At 39.1% G+C, this 19,975-nt stretch overlaps 1 protein-coding gene across 2 annotated transcripts in view; it reads right to left on the bottom strand.

Moving 5' to 3' along the window:
* Positions 1-11,807, bottom strand: part of LOC122562098 (septin-9-like) — a 322,559-nt gene extending 310,752 nt beyond the window's left edge. The window contains exon 1 of one of the 2 annotated variants that reach the window (XM_043714621.1): positions 11,604-11,807. In XM_043714621.1, the coding sequence (XP_043570556.1) occupies positions 11,604-11,625 (22 nt within the window). In that variant the 5' untranslated portion in view covers positions 11,626-11,807. The remainder of the gene's footprint in view (positions 1-11,603) is intronic. The other variant, XM_043714623.1, reaches the window with a different exon arrangement.
* Between the last annotated feature and the right edge of the window lie 8,168 nt (positions 11,808-19,975).

The raw sequence follows: 19,975 nt of genomic DNA, 5'->3' as shown, positions 1-19,975 counted from the left end.
AAACTCTTCAACCTCCAGACTTTGCAGACTCTGTCATTTACAACCTCTCTGGGGGGAAAAACAAACAAGAATTGTATAACCTTATCAAAAAAGCAGCTCTGTCACAGAATGCAGAAGCAGGGTCCTGAATGTCATGGATTTGACACTTGCGGTATTAACGGTGGAGCTGTGCCAAGGTTTGGTAGTGGGGGTCAAATCTCATTCTCAGCAGCAAATAGCAACGTATGATCAGGAAATTCACTCAAAAATCTGTTCCTGAGGATCCAGAAGCAGTGCCACGAGAAATCTAATGACCTCATGTAGATGGTCAACAACATCACCACTAATCAAGTTAGTCATCCCTGAAACTCAAGATTCATGCTATACAAAGGAACTCTACTTCACAAATCAGGACTACCAATTCTACAAAAAAAAACATATTTACCTCTCACTGCCTTCATGTACTGCCACAGCTGAATACTTGGATGCAAAGCATAATGCAACAACTACAAACATTTTGCCCTCTCATGAGACTGGATGGCACGTGTAGGGTGCCAGCAGAACAAAATTGGCAGAGATCTAGAATCCTCACATCTCCTTGGCTCTGGGAGGAAGTGATTCTCAGTATCATAGGGTTGGCTGCAACAGAGTCTTATGTAATCAAGCCTTGCTGAGGAGGATGACTTGTTCCTGCCTTTTGCCCTTTCTCACCTCTCCGTTCACCATTATTCAGTTAAAGGCATGGTGCTCAAGCTAAATGCGCATAACTGAAGGAATGGCAGATAGCAAAAATTCTCATTTCAAGCATGCAAGCTTTAAGAATGAAATTCTCTTCAGGACAAATGAAATTCAGAGAAAAAAAAAATCAGATTTTAGAAAATCAAACTTATGTTAAAAGGTCAATTTCAGGATATACTGTACAGGCTCAAATTCAGGCCACATCAGTTACCAGGTGTAATGATTAACCCATTTATAGGCAGATGTCCACACAAATGGGATTTCACCAAAACTAACTCAAATGAAAGGATAACAGAATCGTTCAACACCTCCACACTTATCAAATCCTTCAGGCAAGCTCTCTGGAGGAACATAAAAATTACATAATTGATGGATAACTCTAAGAGTGAAGCAAGTGCAATGCAACAGTAGCAGGCTAGCAATACCTGCAATTGACTGACTCCAGAACAACTATCATAGCTGTCAATAACATGGAGGTGCAGCTTATCTCACTCACGAAGACAGCTCATAAATTTCATAAAAATGCTGCAAACAATCTTCTAGGAGGAAGATATTGGATTACATTTTAGCCCAGTCACTTAAAGCAGTGGTTTCCAACCTTTTTAAGCACACAAGTTCACTCCCTGAATTTATGCCTGACTCAGGATCCACCCCAAAGAAAATAATGTTATTTCTAGTGCTGTATAAATCCAAAACCAAATATATATTATTATTTAGTTTGTCCTTAACTCACCGGTGTCTCAGTGTGACACCTGTGGCTACACATTACTTGCCAGTGTCAGTGAGACTGTAGCTTGAGACTGCTAGCCATAGGTCTCCATGAGGTGGTGATATTGTTTTATATTTTTCTGTTTACGAGACTCACAAAAATTCATCCCATGGTCATGTTGCACGTTCAGCTCGATACAAATATTGCGCAATAATTATCTCCATATTGACTCCACTTTGTGGGGGATTTGGTAGTCAACCCACTTATATCTACTAGAAAGAATGAACGCAAGACAAACATGATGATTGGTTCCATCACATTGAATTCTTGAATTCTCTTGCTAACTACCTCAATTGTGCACTAGATAATTTGAGAGAAATAGTTTTCCTTGGGCTTTGATACGTTTCCAGTATTTTTCCAGACGCGAGAAAAAATTGAATTTTTATTGTAAATTGGGAGGAACACATTTCTATTTAAACACATTCACATCACTGATCATAGCTGCCAATTCTCTGTCCTATCCCTGCAGTTCACAGTTCAGCTCATTTGGTTTAATATTATTTCTACAAGAAACCCAAATCAAGCAGCACCCCATTGTCAGACTGTTCACTGCATACTTCATTGCTTAAATTTTTTTTTAAAAAAGTGACAATTTCAGGCATGAAATCTAAAAATACTTACAGGACCTTCCCTCAACTTAGCCACTTCATATTGGCATGGAGGATTATGCCAGACAACAATACACATCCAACCATAATAACCGACTGCACACTGCAGAGTGAAGTTACACCAAATCATCATAACTGTATAAGACTTAAATATGGTCATGTTGCACGTTCACTAGGATGTTATTTGAATGTACAGAGATAATATCTACATACATTCCTGCATATACTTATGGGAGAATATTTCTTTTTTTTTAAAAAAATGGGAGAGTGTACTATTTAGATTCTAAACTAGAAATACATGTACCTTTAAGACTGAGATGTGATGTTGGTGCGTAAAAGGCACCCACCTGACCTTCAGCCACACTGTGCTCTCAGTGGCAGCATGTTATGCAGAACAGACTGGAGGGGATGAATTGCCTACTCTTGCTCCAAGCTCATATGTCTAAATAGTATGCAGTAACATTAGTAACAGAACGGAGTCTGCGTATCTAATATGATATAATAGATGGTGGTGTGAATTGTTTGTGTTGTTTATAAAAAGACACCAGTCTCAAAAATCCATGTCACTGTGATATATTAGATTAGATTAGATTACTTACAGTGTGGAAACAGGCCCTTCGGCCCAACAAGTCCACACCGACCCGCCGAAGCGCAACCCACCCATACCCCTACATTTACCCCTTTAACCAAACACTACAGGCAATTTAGCATGGCCAATTCACCTGACCCGCACATCTTTGGACTGTGGGAGGAAACCGGAGCACCCGGAGGAAACCCACGCAGACACGGGGAGAACGTGCAAACTCCACACAGTCAGTCGCCTGAGTCGGGAATTGAACCCGGGTCTCTGGCGCTGTGAGGCAGCAGTGCTAACCACTGTGCCCACCGTGCCGCCCACTAATTATGTTCATCCATATTATGTGGCTGAACATAATTAAAACCACAAAACACATCAGTAGTGAGCTACCTTCTTGAACCATGGCAGTCTGTACAGTGAAGGTAATCTCACAATGCTATTAGAGAGTATATTTTACCCAACAATAAAAGGAATGATAATATGTATCCATGTTAACTTACTGTCTGACTTTAATGTTGTGATATTTCCATTCACCCACAACTGTTCACTTTGTATTTCCAGATGATAAAATATTTTGAATTTGGGAAGTCTAATTGAACTTTGCATTGCGTCAATGATACAGCCAACAGTGACAGTGTCCCAAGGTGGAGTGTTATAGACCAGGCCAGACTCCCTAAAAGCATTTCAAGAAAGTAGCCTAGCCCCTAACTTTGCAAGTTGTTTTAAGCAGGTGTACAGTGGATATTCCAGGAGAGATGCAGCTAGCCCAACCAGTGGGTAATCCAAAATGGAAGACAGGAAAACCTTCTGGCCGTAACAGCGACTCCTTTTTGAGGTATTTTAGGTGGAGACAAATCGTGAAATTCACAACTAATCTTGGAGGAACCAGCTTGGGAGAGGTCACTGCACAGCAAAGAAACAGATAAATGGATATTTTAAGCATGGCCTTACAATAAGTCTGCAATAGTGAGTAGTTCTTTCTTGATTCTATGTTTTATTGAGATATGTCTCTGGATTAAACTTAAAATATAGCCATAAGTATTAATTTAACCTGGAACAGTGTTTATAGAGGAATAAGACAGTGCAACTTTGTGTCTGTAAATTAAAAAGCAGAAATGGCTTTTCGTAGAATGATATGCTCGTCCTGTCAAATGTGGGAGTTTATGGCTTACAGAGGATTAGATGGGCAATAAATGTCATTGGTTGTGAATCCCATTCAATTGAATGGATCAATTGGAGAGACAGTTAGAGGCAATGAGGAATTTACAAGAGTCAGGGGATGTGATGGATGGCAGTTAGAGGAAGAGAGAAAAGTCACAGATAAAGTCACATCAATGGGTTAACTCCAGGAAAGGTAAGAGAAGTAGTCAGTTGGTGTAGGAGTCTTCTGTGGCTATCCCCATTTCAAAAAAGTATGCTGTTTTGGAAAATATAGGGGGTGATGGAGTCACAGGGGAATGTAACACAAACAGTCAAGTTTCTGGCATTGAGACTGGCTCTAATGCAATGAGGGGTACGTGGGCGTCCAAGAGATTGATTGTGTTAGGGGACTCTCGAGTCAGAGGCACAGATAGATGTTTCTGTGGCTAGCAGTGAAAAATCAGAATGGTGTGTTGCTTCCCTGGTGCCAGGTTCAAGAGTGTCTCAGAGGGGGTGCAGAATGTTCTCAAGGGTGAGAGGGGCCAGCAGGAGGTCATTGTCTACATTGGAACCAACAACAAAGGAAGGGAAAAGGTTGAGATTCTGAAGAGAGATTACAGAGAGTTAGGCAGGAATTTAAAATAAAAGAGATCCTCGAGAGTAGAAATATCTGGATTACTCCTGATGCTACTAGCTAGTGAGGGCAAGAATAGGAGGATAGAGCAGATGAATGTATGGCCGAGGAGCTGGTGTATAGGAGAACGATTTACATTTTTCGATCACTGGAATCTCTTTTGGGGTAGAAGTGACCTGTACAAGAAGGATGGATTGCACCAAAATTGGAAGGGGACTAACATACTGGCAGGGAGATTTGCTAGATCTGCTCGGGAGGATTTAAACCAGTAAGGTGGGGCAGGGGGTGGTGGAGGGTGAGACCTAGAGAGATAGTGAAGAAGGAGATCAATCGGAGACTGGTACAGTTGAGAACAAAGCCGAGTCAAACAAACAAAAACAAACAAACGTCAGGGAAGGCAGGGGCAAAGCAGAAAACAAGGCAGGACTGATAAGTTAACCTGTATTTATTTCAATGCAAGAGGCCTAACAGGGAAGGCAGATGAACTCAGGGCATGGTTAGGGACATGGGACTGGGATATCATAGCAATTACAGAAACAAGGCTCGGGGATGAACAGGACCAGTAGCTTAATGTTCCAGGATATAAATGCTACAGGAAGGATAGAAAGGGAGGCAAGAGAGGAGGGGGAGTGGCATTTTTGATAAGGGATAACATTACAGCTGTGCTGAGGGAGGATATTCCCAGAAATACATCCAGGAAGGTTATTTGGGTAGAACTGAGAAATAAGAAAGGGATGATCCCCTAATAATTAGAGGGAAATTGAGAAACAAATTTGTAAGGAGATCTCAGTTATAAGAATATGGTGGTTATGGTAGGGGATTTTTAACTTACCAAACATAGACTGGGACTGCCATAGTGTTAATTTGTGAAGTGTGTACAAGACAATTTTCTGATTCAGTATGTGGATGTACCTACTGGAGAAGATGCTAAATTTGACTTACTCTTGGGAAATAAGGCAGGGCAGATTACTGAGGTGTCAGTGGGGGAGCACTTTGAGCCAGCGACTATAATTCTATTAGTTTTAAAATAGTGATGGAAAAGCAAAGATCTAAAAGTTGAAGTTTTAAATTGGAAAAAGGCCAACTGATGGCATTATGCAAGAACTTTCGAAAGCTGATTGGGGGCAGATGTTTGCAGGTAAAGGGACGGTTGGAAAATGGGAAGCCTTCAGAAATGAGATAACAAGAGTCCAAAGAAAGTATATTCCTGTTAGGGTGAAAGGAAAGACTGGTAGGTATAGGGAATGCTGGATGACTAAAGAAGTTGATGACTTGGTTAGGAAAAAGAAGGAAACATATGTCAGGTGTAGACAGGATAGATTGAGTGAATCCTTGGAAGAATATAAAGGTAGTAGGAGTATACATGAGAGAAATCAGGAGGGAAAAAAGGGGACACGAGATAGCTTTGGCAAATAGGTTTAAGGAGAATCCAAAGGGTTTTCACAAATACATTAAAGGACAAAAGGGTAACTAGGGAGAGCATAGGGGCCCTCAAAGATCAACAAGGCGGCCTTTGTGTGGAGCCATAGGAGATGGAGCAGATACTAAACGAGTATTTTGCATTAGTATTTGCTGTGGAAAAGGACATGGAAAGAATTGAATGTAGGGAAATAGATGGTGACATCTTAAAATGTCCATATACAGAGGACAAAGTGTTGGATGTCTTGAAACACAAAAGTGGATAAATCCCCAGGATCTGATCAGGTGTACCCGAGAACTCTGTGGGAAGCTAGGAAAATAATTGCTGGGCCTCTTGCTGAGATATTGTATCATCGATGATCACAGGTGAGGTGCTGGAAGACTGGAGGTTGGCTAACGTGGTGCCACTGTTTATGAAGGGTGGTATGGACGAGCCAGGGAACTATAAACCAGTGGGCCTGACATTAGTAGTGGGCAAGTTGTTGGAGGGAATCCTGAGGGACAGGATGTACATTTATTTGGAAAGGCAAGGAGTGATTAGGGATAGTCAACATGGCTTTGTGCATGGGAAATCACATCTCACAAACATGACAAAAGATTGACGAGGGCAGAACGGTACATGTGATTTATATGGACTTCAGTAAGGTGTTCAACAAGGTTCTCCATGGGAGTCTGATTAACAAGGTTAGATCTCATGGAATACAGGGAGAACTATCCATTTGGATACAGAACTGGCTCAAAGGTAAAAGACAGAGGGTGGTGGTGGAGGGTTGTTTTTCAGAATGGAGGCCTGTGACCAGTGGAGTGCCACAAGGTTCGGTGCTGGGTCCACTACTTTTCATCATTTATATACATGATTTGGATGGGAGCATAAAAGTATAGTTAGTCAATTTGCAGATGACACCAAAATTGGAGGTGTAGTGGACAGCGAAGGAGGTTACCTCAGATTACAACGGGGCCAATGGGCTGAGAAGATGGGAGATGCTGCATTTTGGGATAGCAAATCTTAGCAGGACTTATACACTTAAAGATAAAGGTCCTAGGGAGTGTTGCTGAACAAAGAGACCTTGGTGTGCAGGTTCATAGCTCCTTGAAAGTATAGCAAAGGTGGCATTTGGTACGCTTTCCTTTATCAGTCAGTCAGAGTATTGAGTACAGGGGTTGGGGGGTCATGTTGCGGCTGGACAGGACATTGGTTAGGCCACTGTTGGAATATTGTGTGCAATTCTGGTCTCCTTCCTATCGGAAAGATGTTGTGAAACTTGAAAGGATTCAGAAAAGATTTACAAGGATGTTACCAGGGTCGGAGGATTTGAGCTATAGGGAGAGGCTGAACAGGCCGGAACTGTTTCCCCTTGAATGTCAGAAGCTGAGGGGTGACCTTATAGAGGTTTATAAAATCATGAGGGGCATGGATAGGATAATATACAAAGTCTTCTACCTGGGGTTGGAGAGAGTCCAGAACTAGTGGACATAGGTTTAGGGTGAGGGGGAAAAGATATAAAATAGACCTAAGGGGCAACGTTTTCACGCAGTTGGTGGTACGTGTTTGGAATGAGCTGCCAGAGGAAGTGGTGGAGGCTAGTACAATTGCAATATTTAAAAAAAAAACATCAGGATGTGGATGTAGGTTTGCTCACTGAACTGGAAGGTTAATTTACAGACGTTTTGTCACCCTACTAGGTAATATCTTCAGTGGGCTTCAGGCAAAGCACTGATAATTCCTGCTTTCTATTTGTGTGTTTGGGTTTCTCTGGATTAGTGATGTCACTTACTGTGAAGTTACTTCCTGTTCTTTTTTCTCAGCAATTGGTAGTTGGGGTCTAACTCAATGTGTTTGTTGTTAGAGTTCCAGTTGAAATATCATGCTTTGAGGACACGCACGAGAATTCCTAGAAGCATGGCATTGCAACTGGAACTCTATCAACAAACACATTGAGTTCGACCCAATCTACCACCCCGAGGAAAAAGAGAACAGGAAGTGACTTCACCAACCCAAAGAAACCCAAACATATAAATAGAAAGCAGGAATTATCAGCAGTGCTTTGTCCGAGGCCCACTGAAGATGTTACCTAGTCGGGTGACGAAACATCTGGAAATGAACCTTCCAACTCAGCGAGCAAACCTATATCCAGAACCTCACCCTGAGCTACAAATCTTCTCAAAACTTGCATCTGGTTGGGTATATGAATAGGAAGGGTTTAGAGGGATATTGGCTGGCTGCTGGCAGGTGGGACTAGATGGGTTGGGATATCTGCTCGGCATGGACAAGTTGGACCACAGGGTCTGATTCTGTGCTGTACATCTGTGACTCTTTGATTTAGTTTTAAAGAAAACAGAATTGCTTTGCAAGATTACTAAATTAAAACACTAACCAAAGAACCAAATACTGAATAACGTAACCTCTCTGAAAACCCTGCAGATTATCCCAACTTAATTATCCTGTCCCAAATACTTGCAACAATCCTCATCAACACCCTTGGGGAAAAAAAAAAGGTAAAATCAAACACAGGGTCTTATACTAGAGAAAGAGAGAGAGATGTCAGCGAGATTCAGCATGGAACACCTTCTATGTGGCTGATTCTTGGATTAGCAGCCTCCAAGTGACTGACTTTCTCAGTGTACAGCCAGACTGCTGAAACCAAACCAAACCAGACCAAACCAGAGACTAGCTGATCTGGGAGAATTGGCCACACCCCTTTCATTGGACAAATGTTTTTATTGAAAAACGCATTCTCAAGTAGTTAAGTCTAGCCTTTTCAGAATCACTGTTTTTACAACCTCCCGGGGAAAATATAAAGCCAATGACAGCATAACCTTGTTAAAGCAGCAGCTTTGTCACAGGACAGAGTGCATGGGGTGCCAATCAAGTGGTGTGCTTTGATTCAAATGCTATTGAGCTTCTAGTCTTGTTTGAGATGCTGTCTTTCAGGTTAGTGGAGAATATATTCCTTTTTGGCAATGTTTTTAGATTTCAGAGGGAGGCCTTAGGAGAGTCACAGGCTACGGAATTCTCAGCCTGTGACCTGTTCCTGCAGCAATTATGTAGCCACTTCAGATATTGTTCAAATAAAAATAGAACTTGATATGAATAGACCTGGTTTAATTGTAGGTGTGATTTCCAATTGAAGTAAAACATATTCATATGGTAATTTTATTAAATGATGAATGTTAGGCTCTAATTTTATTATCTTGTACAAAAAGGGAAATAAAACAATGACAGTTAAAATTCAATATTGAAATCAACAGATGGTGTGTCTATCAAACATATGGTTCAATTTTTCTTCAGTGAAATAATAGGCAGAAAAGATATCTTTCACCCAATATAACCAAAAACCTCTCCCCTTAAAATTTTCTCTTACCGTGAAGGCAATTTCTCTTCCTTGGAATGGTGCTATGATGCCAAAAACTCATTCAGCACCTTCACCATAATGCCATTCTTTTATGGGAGGGACCAGCAACGAGTTCTATGACTATGGATGAAATCACAGCTCTCAACACAGATTCACTTTCTAGTTTGAGATTGAGATAGATAGCAATCAGAAATGGGAAGTGTGGTACTCTGAACTACCCCTGTATTTTCCTAGCTGAGGAATTCTAGTGCCAAGTGTGAGGTTTAGTATTTTCTGTTCACAGAACAGCTGGATTACATAAAAATTAAATTCAAAACTAACTTGACACATCCAAGCCATATATACACGATGGAAAGATATATTATGTTTTCTCATTCAGCAATGATTAAACTTTGAATGTGCTTGTTAAACTATAGAAAGACCCTTCCAATTGTATCCCGACTTCCTGGGATAGGTTTTAACAGAAAGAAATATTGCATTGAATCTAACTCACATGTAGGTAGATCTCTTGGGGGAAAAGTATTTGAGAAATAAAAGAGGACTTGTCTGATCAAGTTCTCAAGAGCTTGTTGTAAAAGAGAGCAGATAATTGTGAGCCTGTGTGAGTAGGAGCCAGCAACAGTCAACAAATTTGAAAAATGTCAACTCCAAATATTAATGGTGTCTGGTCTCAAGAGACTTCACTTTAGCCTTATTGCAGACTCCACATTTTGACAAGTAATATCTTAAGTACAATTCAAATTATTGAGATAATTCTTTCAAATAGAAAACTTAAGGCCTTTCTTTTTGTAACAGAAATGCAACATTGTCACAACAGTCTGTTGAAAACTGCCAATGCATGTATTGTACATGTTTCGTCTTTCACCTGCCAAAACTAGAACCCAGACGAGATGAGGAATTTTGATATATTCCAAGCCTTATATTTGTAGCTGGCTGCCAAATTATAATTGCATTACGTCTCCCTGGCAAACAATTAAGGATATCAAAGCCAATACGTGCCTTGGAATACCTTTAAAGTTACAAAAGTAAAATAAGTTTGATTTGCTGTAAAATAACTTTTCATTTGATATGCTACAGTGGAACAAAGAGCATTATCTATATATACTTATACACAAACACGTCTGTGATATTAAAGAACATGGGTTTGTTGCAGAACCTAAATATTGGGCAAGATGACAAAATCTATACTTCGAGGCAACAGTGACCTTTAAGTTTCACTCAAAAAATTTAAAACAGGAAGGCTATTAAAGAGAAAAGAACTTTAAATAACCCAAATTGCATAAATGCAGAAAGGTTTCTTTATGGGAGAGGTTGCAGGGGAGATGGTATAAGAGTCCATAAAATATTGGGATAACATAAACCAAAAATTGGCTCAAAAGCAAACTTTTGGAATTAATTAAAATATCTAGAGAACAGTTGAATATCCAAAAGGTAAAACGGAAAGCACAATAAGTTTAAAGTATCAAACTGATTGTACAACCTAAGAAATCCATGCTTCAGATTTATGTGGCAAGAGTACAGAATGTGTCAAATAAACAAAAAAACACCTATAAAGAGTTGTTCAGGTAGTACAACTAGTATTTTTTGGAAGATGAAATGTAATAAATTTCACCAGAGATCAGAAACACAGTCAGACATTCCAAAAGAGCTGATTAAAATAAGAGAAACAGAAAGTGGGGAATGTGTTTCATGTTACATACGCATATTCAGAAAGCTGTCTGGAATGCATTAAATGTTTATATCAAAAAAAAACCTGATGTTACTGTAAGAGCAGGGTGCAGCCCCAATCCTGTCTGAACAGCTACAAGAAAAAAACCAAAGCTCGAAAAGCAGCAAATGCACTGCCTTAGGAAAACAAAGTAGAACAAATCTGTCAAACTCTACCAATGAGTGTTCTTACTAAAATGACATCTTGCTTCCTTTATTTACTTAACAAAACAAATTTACAACTGTGGAAATATACATTTTGGCTCAGATCAATGTACTGCTAGACAGCTGCTACATAGTTGTTTAAAAAAGCTCCATACTCAAACTGGAATGGGCATGATAATGTTAACAGACTTTACAATTAGTCATCAAAGGCCAAACGGAAAACTGATATGAATGTTTAGTCATTACCTATTTTAGTTAAATTTTTACAGAGTTTTTTTGTCCATTCATTTTGTATGGTAGAAGTAAACTACTGTTAAACTTATGTTTATGGATCCCACAATAACTAACTCACTTTTTAATTATTTTCAAAGTTAAAAACCAAGGAGAAACTTCCTATGACTCATTTATGTTGCCAGAAAAGTGACTAAAAATTCACATGATAGTTTTAAAATAGATCATCTCCCTGATCAAAATGTCTTGTACATAAAGACAAAAGATTTTTGGAAAGACTCACCTGCAAAAGAAGATTTCTTCATGACTGGCTTCTTAATTGCATAGAAAGAGCACTCTTTTGGAGCAGGTTAAGCTACTTCCACAATTTTCAATAATTAAAAGTATCCAATAGCACAGAGAGCTAACTTGGCTTCACAGAACTTCATTCAAAGAACCAGCAAGTTGAGCTTCCTTGCGCACACAGTCCAACTACTCATGAAACACTCCCATTAATTAGTACACACCTTTCCTAATCAGATGAACTTAGACATCTTTGGCTTTGCCCAACTAAGCAAAATAAAGCAGGGAAAATCACAGAACTGATTTGTTCATAAGCATGAATTTCCTTTAACTCTTAGTAGTAGTTATATATTTAATAAAAGTTGGAAGATCTATGTATTTATTTCATATCATTTTAAGTACTTCAAAAAGAAAAACCAACATTTATCGTGTGTAAAAAAAAAAAGCACCCTCCCTAGTTTGTCCATATGGTGCAGCTCATTGACTATAGTTAAATAGATTATTGGAGAAATTTGCAGTTCAAAGTTCATTTCAGCTCCCATCTGAATCTTCAAACCAATAATATAAACTATTTCACATTCAAATACCTAGTATTTGGAAAATAAAGGTCAGTTAGTTAGACAATTGGTTTGTAACAGAGGGTGATAATAACGGCATGAAAATTCCCACAGTGGCTCAGGTTACCATTAAGATCTGTCTTTCTCAACCTCTCCCCTTGCCTGAACTGTGGTGATCTTCAAGTTAAACCACCTCCACCAATCATCTCTCTCATTAAAGCACAGCCCTCTGGGGCAGTGATGACTTTGCCTACCTTTTAATGGAAAATATTCCACTCATGGTTTGGTCTGGGTTTCTTATTAATTAATGTAAGTTATTCACTCTTCCGATTAATGTAAACATTGGGAGAAAAGAGATTTCAGTTATTATATTTGTGAGTTTATCTCATATTACTTTAACACTAGAACAGGAATAGGCCATTCAGCCCCTCAAACTTGTTCTGCCATCCAATAAGGGCTGATGCATGGACTAACTTCATATGCCTGCCTTGGGCCCACATCCCTTGATCCTCTTGCTTCTTAAAAAATTGCATCAGATTTAAATTTAACAATTGCGTTAATATCAAACCCCATTTGAGGAAGTGAGTTTCAAACCTCCACTCCTCCATATGTGGAAATGCTTTCTAAAATCTCTCTTGAATGGCCTTGCCCTAATTCTATTTTAGGGCCCGGTTCTAGAATTTTCCTCGACTGGAAAGAGTAATATCCTGAAGATCATGATTAGATCATACTTAATCTTCTAAATTCTAGAGAATAAGTGTCTAATTTGATTAATCTCTCCTCACAACTTAAACACTGAAGCCCAGGTATCATTTTTGTAAATCTTGTCTTGAATTCCCACGGACCAAACCAGCCTTCCTAAGGTGAGGTGCCCAGATCCACTCACGGTACTCCAAGTGGCGTCTAACTCAGGTTTTGTATAACTGCAACATAACCTCTCAACACTATCCTTCTTTAGATATAAAGGCCCACATTCCATTACCCTCCTTGATTATTTCCTGCACCTGTTTGTGGCATTTTAAAGATCCATGCACCTAAACCCCATTGGGCATCTACTATATCTAACTTTGTGCCATCTTAAAATATGTTCTAATCTATCATTGTTCTGTCCAAAATAGATAGCCTCACTCTTGCTTGTGTTAAAATCCATCTCCCAAAGCATCATCCATTCACTTCATCTGTCAATATCCTTTAAATACTCAGTTTGTTTTACATCAATTCTAAAAGTTAAACTTCGATCCTTTTCACATGACACAGTCTGATTGAAACAAGCATTATATTCCTGCCATGCCCAGGCCTATTATAAAAGACCAGAAGCAGGTTTTTAAACATACATATTCTTGCTTTGTTACTGAGTCCTAAAACCATTCTGTTTTCACTGAGGTAATGTGTTGCGCTCTAATAGGAACAGAACTAAATGCTCCCTGCCAAATCACATCAAAGTGCTCTCACCTGGGTACTCCACAAGTTATCTAGGTTAATTTGATAGGAATAAAGATCACCAGAAGTATCTTGTTGACTCATTGATTTCAGAAAAAAAAACTTGAAAGTTAGGACTGGAAAAGTGCACTTTTAAATTTTCCAGTATTAGCAGGAACAGCCCAATGCCATTTAAATTTCTAAAATGTTTTCCCAGAATTGAATGAGTTAAGGTATTTTCAACTTTACAATTTCTGAATTGCTCTCACCACTATTGTTTTGTTGTCCCTTCCAATGTTATTATGTACCCGAGGCTTCATGAACTGTCTAGCTTTCTGCTGCTTCTATTTCTTAGGTGATCATGCAAATCATGTCCTAACCATGACAGTAAATTGCAGTCAAGTTGTGTTCACTCTGTTACTCCTCCCAAAGTTGTTATGAAGCTTGCTCCCAAACTCTGCAATTCAAATTAGTCTAAAGATTACATTACGTGTGTTTACTTTTTGAATAATGACTTATTTTTCAATCATTGCTGGCCTCGTACTGATAGTAAGAGGATGAGTGTCCTTTGATTGAACTCAGGAAGTGATAAGAGAGAGAACCTGAATTAAGCCGGGAGCTTATCAGACTCCACCAGAACAAGCTTCCAATCATGGTTTCAATGTTGCTTATTTGGAACCTCCCACACTACTGTTCATAATAGGTCCAAATGACTCCCAAACTTTACTTGGCCAGACTTGGTTGTCAAGTACAGATAATGTTTTCAGTTGTGGTTACTTTCTGGAGGTTTCTTATGCATATGATATAAAGTGGAATATTTAATTTGATCTACTTCATTCATTTGTACAGTCACAACAAACAGGTGAATGCTAGTTTTCAGTAATTTTCTTTTTCAATAGGAAAGACTAAACAATAATAGCTATTGATGCCTGAACCTCCATTCTCAATGTGTCATTGGTCTCTCCTTTAAATCAGTGAGTCAAATTCTAATTAGATTCCAAGCCTGGCTACACATGATAACATATAACTAGTAGAGAGTGGGCTTTTGTGATGCAGTGGTTGCCCCTACCTCTGAACTAAGAGGCCTGGTTCAAGTCTTAGCTGCTCTGGAGGAGTGTGATAACATCTCTGAACAGGTTGATTAGAAAATTTGTAGTCAGACTCTTGAACCAGATCTGAATGATATATGTGTTAAACCTCACACTACCTTCTGTTGTTAGGACTCAGTCAGAAAGACTTTTCATCCTCATTGTGGCTTCCTCAGAACTGCCTCCTCCTTTGAAATCTACGTGAACTCTTTAAATGTGCATTATCCAACTCTCATCTGGTGTGGTTACTAAGCCACGAAGGGATATGCCTTCCATGAGCTTTTGAAAAGAAATTGCAAGCATTTGAAGAGATCTGCAAAGATGTGAACTTCTTGCATTTGTTCAAATGAGCACAGTCCCACCTGAAGTGATAATCTTTCAGGCTAATCAAAACTGCTTACGTCAATAAGGCATCTTGGAGTTCATCTCATCAACCAGCATCTCGGTTGACTCATGATCACAGCAGAGATTTTGCAGTTTGTGGTGAATGAACTGTGCCATTAATTCATTCCATTCATGTGGCCAGAGATTTTCTGTTGATTTTTTTAAACTGTAACCTGCAGTAATTGGCAAGCCAAAATAGCTGAACAAGTATGAAGCTCTTACTTTCCCCACGTCTCCTCAACAGAAACATACCTTTTGCCTCAGTCCTTTTAGATCCACAAGAACTGCAAGCTGCTCAAACAGTGATGGAAGAACAAAAGCTGGAACGTCTGGAATGATAAGTTATCAACTCGAGTATGTATTGCACATTGGATAGAGGAAAGGAAAGATTTCAGGTGGGATTTGCAAGTCATGAGGTACTAGCCATGAGTGAGCTGCAGCCAATGGAAGAGGGTTAGCATTGTTGCCAAATCTCCAAGGGTGAAATTACAGATTATTTCTGTTCCTGAGTCAGATAAGGACATTTGTGTGGCAGCTGACAGAGAAGGTGCTGAGAAACTTGGTCTAAAACATGTGATCAATATCAAGATACAGAGTGGAGTATGGCATCAGCTTGATACATGGCTTGAAGTCCTTCCTTCTCCGTGTGAAAGTGATTCTATTCACACACTTGTGGAGTCAACCTTGATGCAGCATCTGCTGGAAAGTGTCACAGTTTCAATAAAACAGAAGGCAGTCAATGCCTGAACAAACACTGCGGTGGAAAGTCAGACTAGGACTATACAAAATCATCGTGATTGTGAATACCATGATTCAAAAGGAAATGCGAGGTGTCACATCATTCCAGAAATATGTCCTCCAACAGAACGCAAGGACTACTGCAGGCACCACCCTAGAAGTGGCAGTGACAGTGAAACACAAAACTGCTGTTCTCCAAGGGAAGGCTGAACTTGACCACCCACCTCCGTCACTCGATTAGTGCTGTTGTTGTTGCTGTTGCTGCTAGTGCTCGACAGTTATACCAGTTGACATCATATCAGCATTATACCAGGAGTGTGCACGTGTGTAAGTGATGCAATTTTGGAGATGAAACAGTAGTTTGTCGTTCCGTAGAACCTGGGTGTTGAGCCATGGTTTGCAGCCATAGAGTTTGATTCAGGAATTGCAAAGGTTGTTGCAGATTGCAATGGTCAAGTGTACCTTTGAAAATTCAAAGAATACTTTCAAAAATGGAGATTGAGTTTTATACCAAGCGCAAAATGGGTATTGGTGAATGTAGCCACCATTTCTAAATGTGGAAAGAAACACAACACAAGCCATTTAAATTAAACCAATATGTGCCATTTTATTTCATGAAATAATTCTACAGTGATAGATTGAACCAATGTCCAAACTTTTTAAAAAAAATCCACAGTTTTCAGCGCTCAATGCAAAATAAAGCATTAAATTCATCTTGAGTCATTTTGGCGATAACATCATTGTAAGGACTACACTCTGAACCAAATGTCACATTTTTGGTTTTATAATCATCCTTCCATAACAAATCATCTTGTCTATCCATTGAATTGGACATTCAGAAATTATTGAATGAATTGAAAACAGTTAGTGCGCCAATCGCATTCCACAGTTTGAAGACAAATCTCACAGAACACCAAATAAATCAGGACATACATTTCCACACTTTGTGAATATTCTTTTCTCCATCAACCATCACAGCACCAGGGACCTGGGTTTGATTCCACCCTTGAGTGACTGTCTGTGTGAAGTTTGCTTGTCTGTGTGGATTTCCTCTGGGTGCTACGGTTTCTTTGCATAATCCAACGACATGCAAGCTAGGTAGATTGACCATGGTAAATTGCCCATAATGTTCAAGGATGTACAGGCTAGGTGGATTAGTCATGGGAAATGCAGGGTTATAGGGATAGGGTGGGGGAATGGCTCTGGCTGAGATGCTGTTTGGAGGGTTGGTGTGAACCCAAAGGACTGAATGGCCTGCTTCCACACTGTAAAGATTTTATGATTCTATGGTTAATCATTCACCCATTTCAATCAATGCAAACATGCTCCTTGAATGGCTTGTGGAAGAGCACACATCCAAATGCTGAACAATGGACTGTACATCCCCTGGTATAATTGCATGAATCTCCTGGTCTCAGCAGCTTTATTATTTATGAACATATCCCACATTCTTAGCAACATTGTCCAATGTCACTTCATTGATATTATGTGCTGCCTTACAAGGTGAGTATAACCCTATTTTTTTTATTTTTAAGCTAAAAATTGAGACTATCTCATAGTGCAAGGATAGCCTTAAAAATGCAAGTAAAAAATGGGGATCAACGTATAACTGACCTTTAAGCTATAATCTATGGTAATTGAATGTTAGATCATATTCAGAAAGCAAAATAAAGTGAGGAAAAGAGAACTTTTGTTAGAAGGAGATAAAAGAGGCAGAAAGAGAAAGGTAAAAAATAATGATTTAACTTTTTTAAAAATATCTTTTCATCTGTAAAATAATAAAAAGTATGATAAGAATCTGATTCCACAATTACAAAAATACATTTTCAGAGCCAATGATATTGCTTGGAAATTTAGAATAACTTCCACATGATGAAGAATTAATTTATATTTGAATTGAGAAACCATAACTTTTCCTTTGGTGTTTAGTGTCTACCCCATGTGTAGGTATCCCAACTAATCACAATTTATACATACGAGTCCCGAGGGTCTCAGCAAGATCCTGGGGGAGCAGGGTAATTCAGATTGTAATTTCCTGATTTCCACATTTCACTTTGCATGTGTGGGCTATTGAAGCTGCTGTCTGATTTACTTGCAACTGAACAGTAAAGGCTTCATTGTAATTTCTAATGCAATATTGAGCCATGAATTTTGTTAAAAGTGAGCTTTTGCTCAGTTGTACCATAATTGGAAACTCACCCAGGACAAGCCTATGTTTTGAAGGCCTCAATCCAAATAAAGTTGTAGATCTGCACTTTGGTTAATATTTATTGCGTTTAGAATAGGTCCAACTTCCCTCCCATTAAGATTTTACTACTCTTCTTATTGAAAGTTCTGGGAGCAACCTATCTAGCACAGTAATGAACAGCAGATGAAGATAGAGGTGACACAGAACATTCACTTTAATTACTACTGTTGGTTCACAAAGAGCCTTCCCTATAATCCAATTAAATTGAACTCACTAAACACACATCCAATGTTATGTACCAAAGACTTGAATTCCTTTGTATTAATCTCACATTTATTTTGTTAGAACAGGGGGAAGCTGAAGATATTTTCTTCTCTCTGCTTAAAATGAACATTTGAGTCAAATACCACAGGCCAAATCTTAGCAATTTTTGGCTAAATGCCAGTCACGACAAGTTTTGTGGAGTGATTCTCACCATGAGGCCCACTGAGTTTTCTCATTGTATGTTACTAAACTTATTTCTTTAATTGTCGCTTGAGTTCTTGAAGTGAGAATCACACTTGTTCTTTCCCTGTCTTAATACATGCTGCTCACAGAGGAACTTGTCATTTAGCAGATGTTGAACATTTACCCAGTCTCACAGAATCCTCAATACCACATCTCTAATCCACTTACAGGAGACTCCTATACTTAAATTATGCATCTTGGGCTGGACAAGCAACTGTCATTACAATACTGCTGCAAGGACACTATGGTCTCAGGACTCACACCCAGCTCATGGACTGGACCAGATTGTATCTCTGGGCTCCTTGCTTGCTGTCATTACACACATACACTCTGAGTTCCCCAGAATCCCTGCCTTGCCTTGCTTTTTCACAGTTTGCCCAGGCTCACAGTCCTGCTGAGTTGCCATGCCATTTAACATGGCATGTGGTAAAGTGGAGAGGAAATTGGACATGAGAGACACCACAGGAGTGAGTAGGTAATTAGTGAAGTAAGGTTCGGTAAGATATGGTGAGCAACGTTGTCACAATGAGTAACCCTCCAGAAAATTTGATGCAATTTGGATTTCCAGCAAAAAAACACAAGATTCAGCCCTTTGTTTCTATTGAATAATCAGAACCTCAATTTGGAAAATTGATCAGTTTTTTTACTGTTTTACATCTGTGACTCATAACAGAGCACTGTTGTAAAAATGTTAGTGTTCCACTATCAGTTTTTGTTTAACTTTGCTAAATATGAATGGACACTACCTGACCAGGTATCCTTTAGTGAATAAGTATTTCCAAATAAACCAACCCATTTAGAGCACATTTGATCTACATTGATCCACTCCTGAGAATTTAAGTTGTTACATTTTTGTCAAAACTTTTTGAAAGTTGAATGAAAGTTCCTATTGCATGGGATCCACTATCCATCATTCCATTAACAATTTTATTCTTCACAAAGTTTTGATAAAGTCAGCAATCCAGGCCAACTCATCAGTGATGTCAATCTCCTTAGCTTTTAGAAGCAGGGAAGATTCCTGTCAATTCTGGTCAGCTATGACATACATTGATAGGAACGTCTCATGCTAGAAATGCTTCTTCACTAATAACCTTTGTCATATGGGTATATAATCCAACTGCTGCCAACCTATAGTTAAGTAGATAGCTGCCACCTTCCTGCTTTTCTGAATGAGTCTAGAAGTTTCTTGGTCTAAAGAAATAGAGGAAAATCACTAGATGGTCTAATAAGCAGAGGCTCTTGAGTTAACGAAGATATAGTTTGTTGTATGACAATAACCAGCTGCAAATCATCAGTAAGATTGACTTTGTTACTAATGTTACACTATGACATCATCAGATATAGTGGAGCTCAGTGCAGTCTTCAGCATTAGCCAGCTCAGAATCATGACCTTATACACAGCTTTCGCACAAGGTTAGGCAATTTGGCTTGAATATCTAAAGTACTATGTGACTCACATAAAACAAGGGTTGTTCTTGAGGTACTTTAAATC

Source organism: Chiloscyllium plagiosum, chromosome 24 (assembly GCF_004010195.1).
Source record: "Chiloscyllium plagiosum isolate BGI_BamShark_2017 chromosome 24, ASM401019v2, whole genome shotgun sequence".
NCBI classification, from domain to species: domain Eukaryota; kingdom Metazoa; phylum Chordata; class Chondrichthyes; order Orectolobiformes; family Hemiscylliidae; genus Chiloscyllium; species Chiloscyllium plagiosum.
This window is presented reverse-complemented; position numbering and strand designations above follow the sequence as displayed.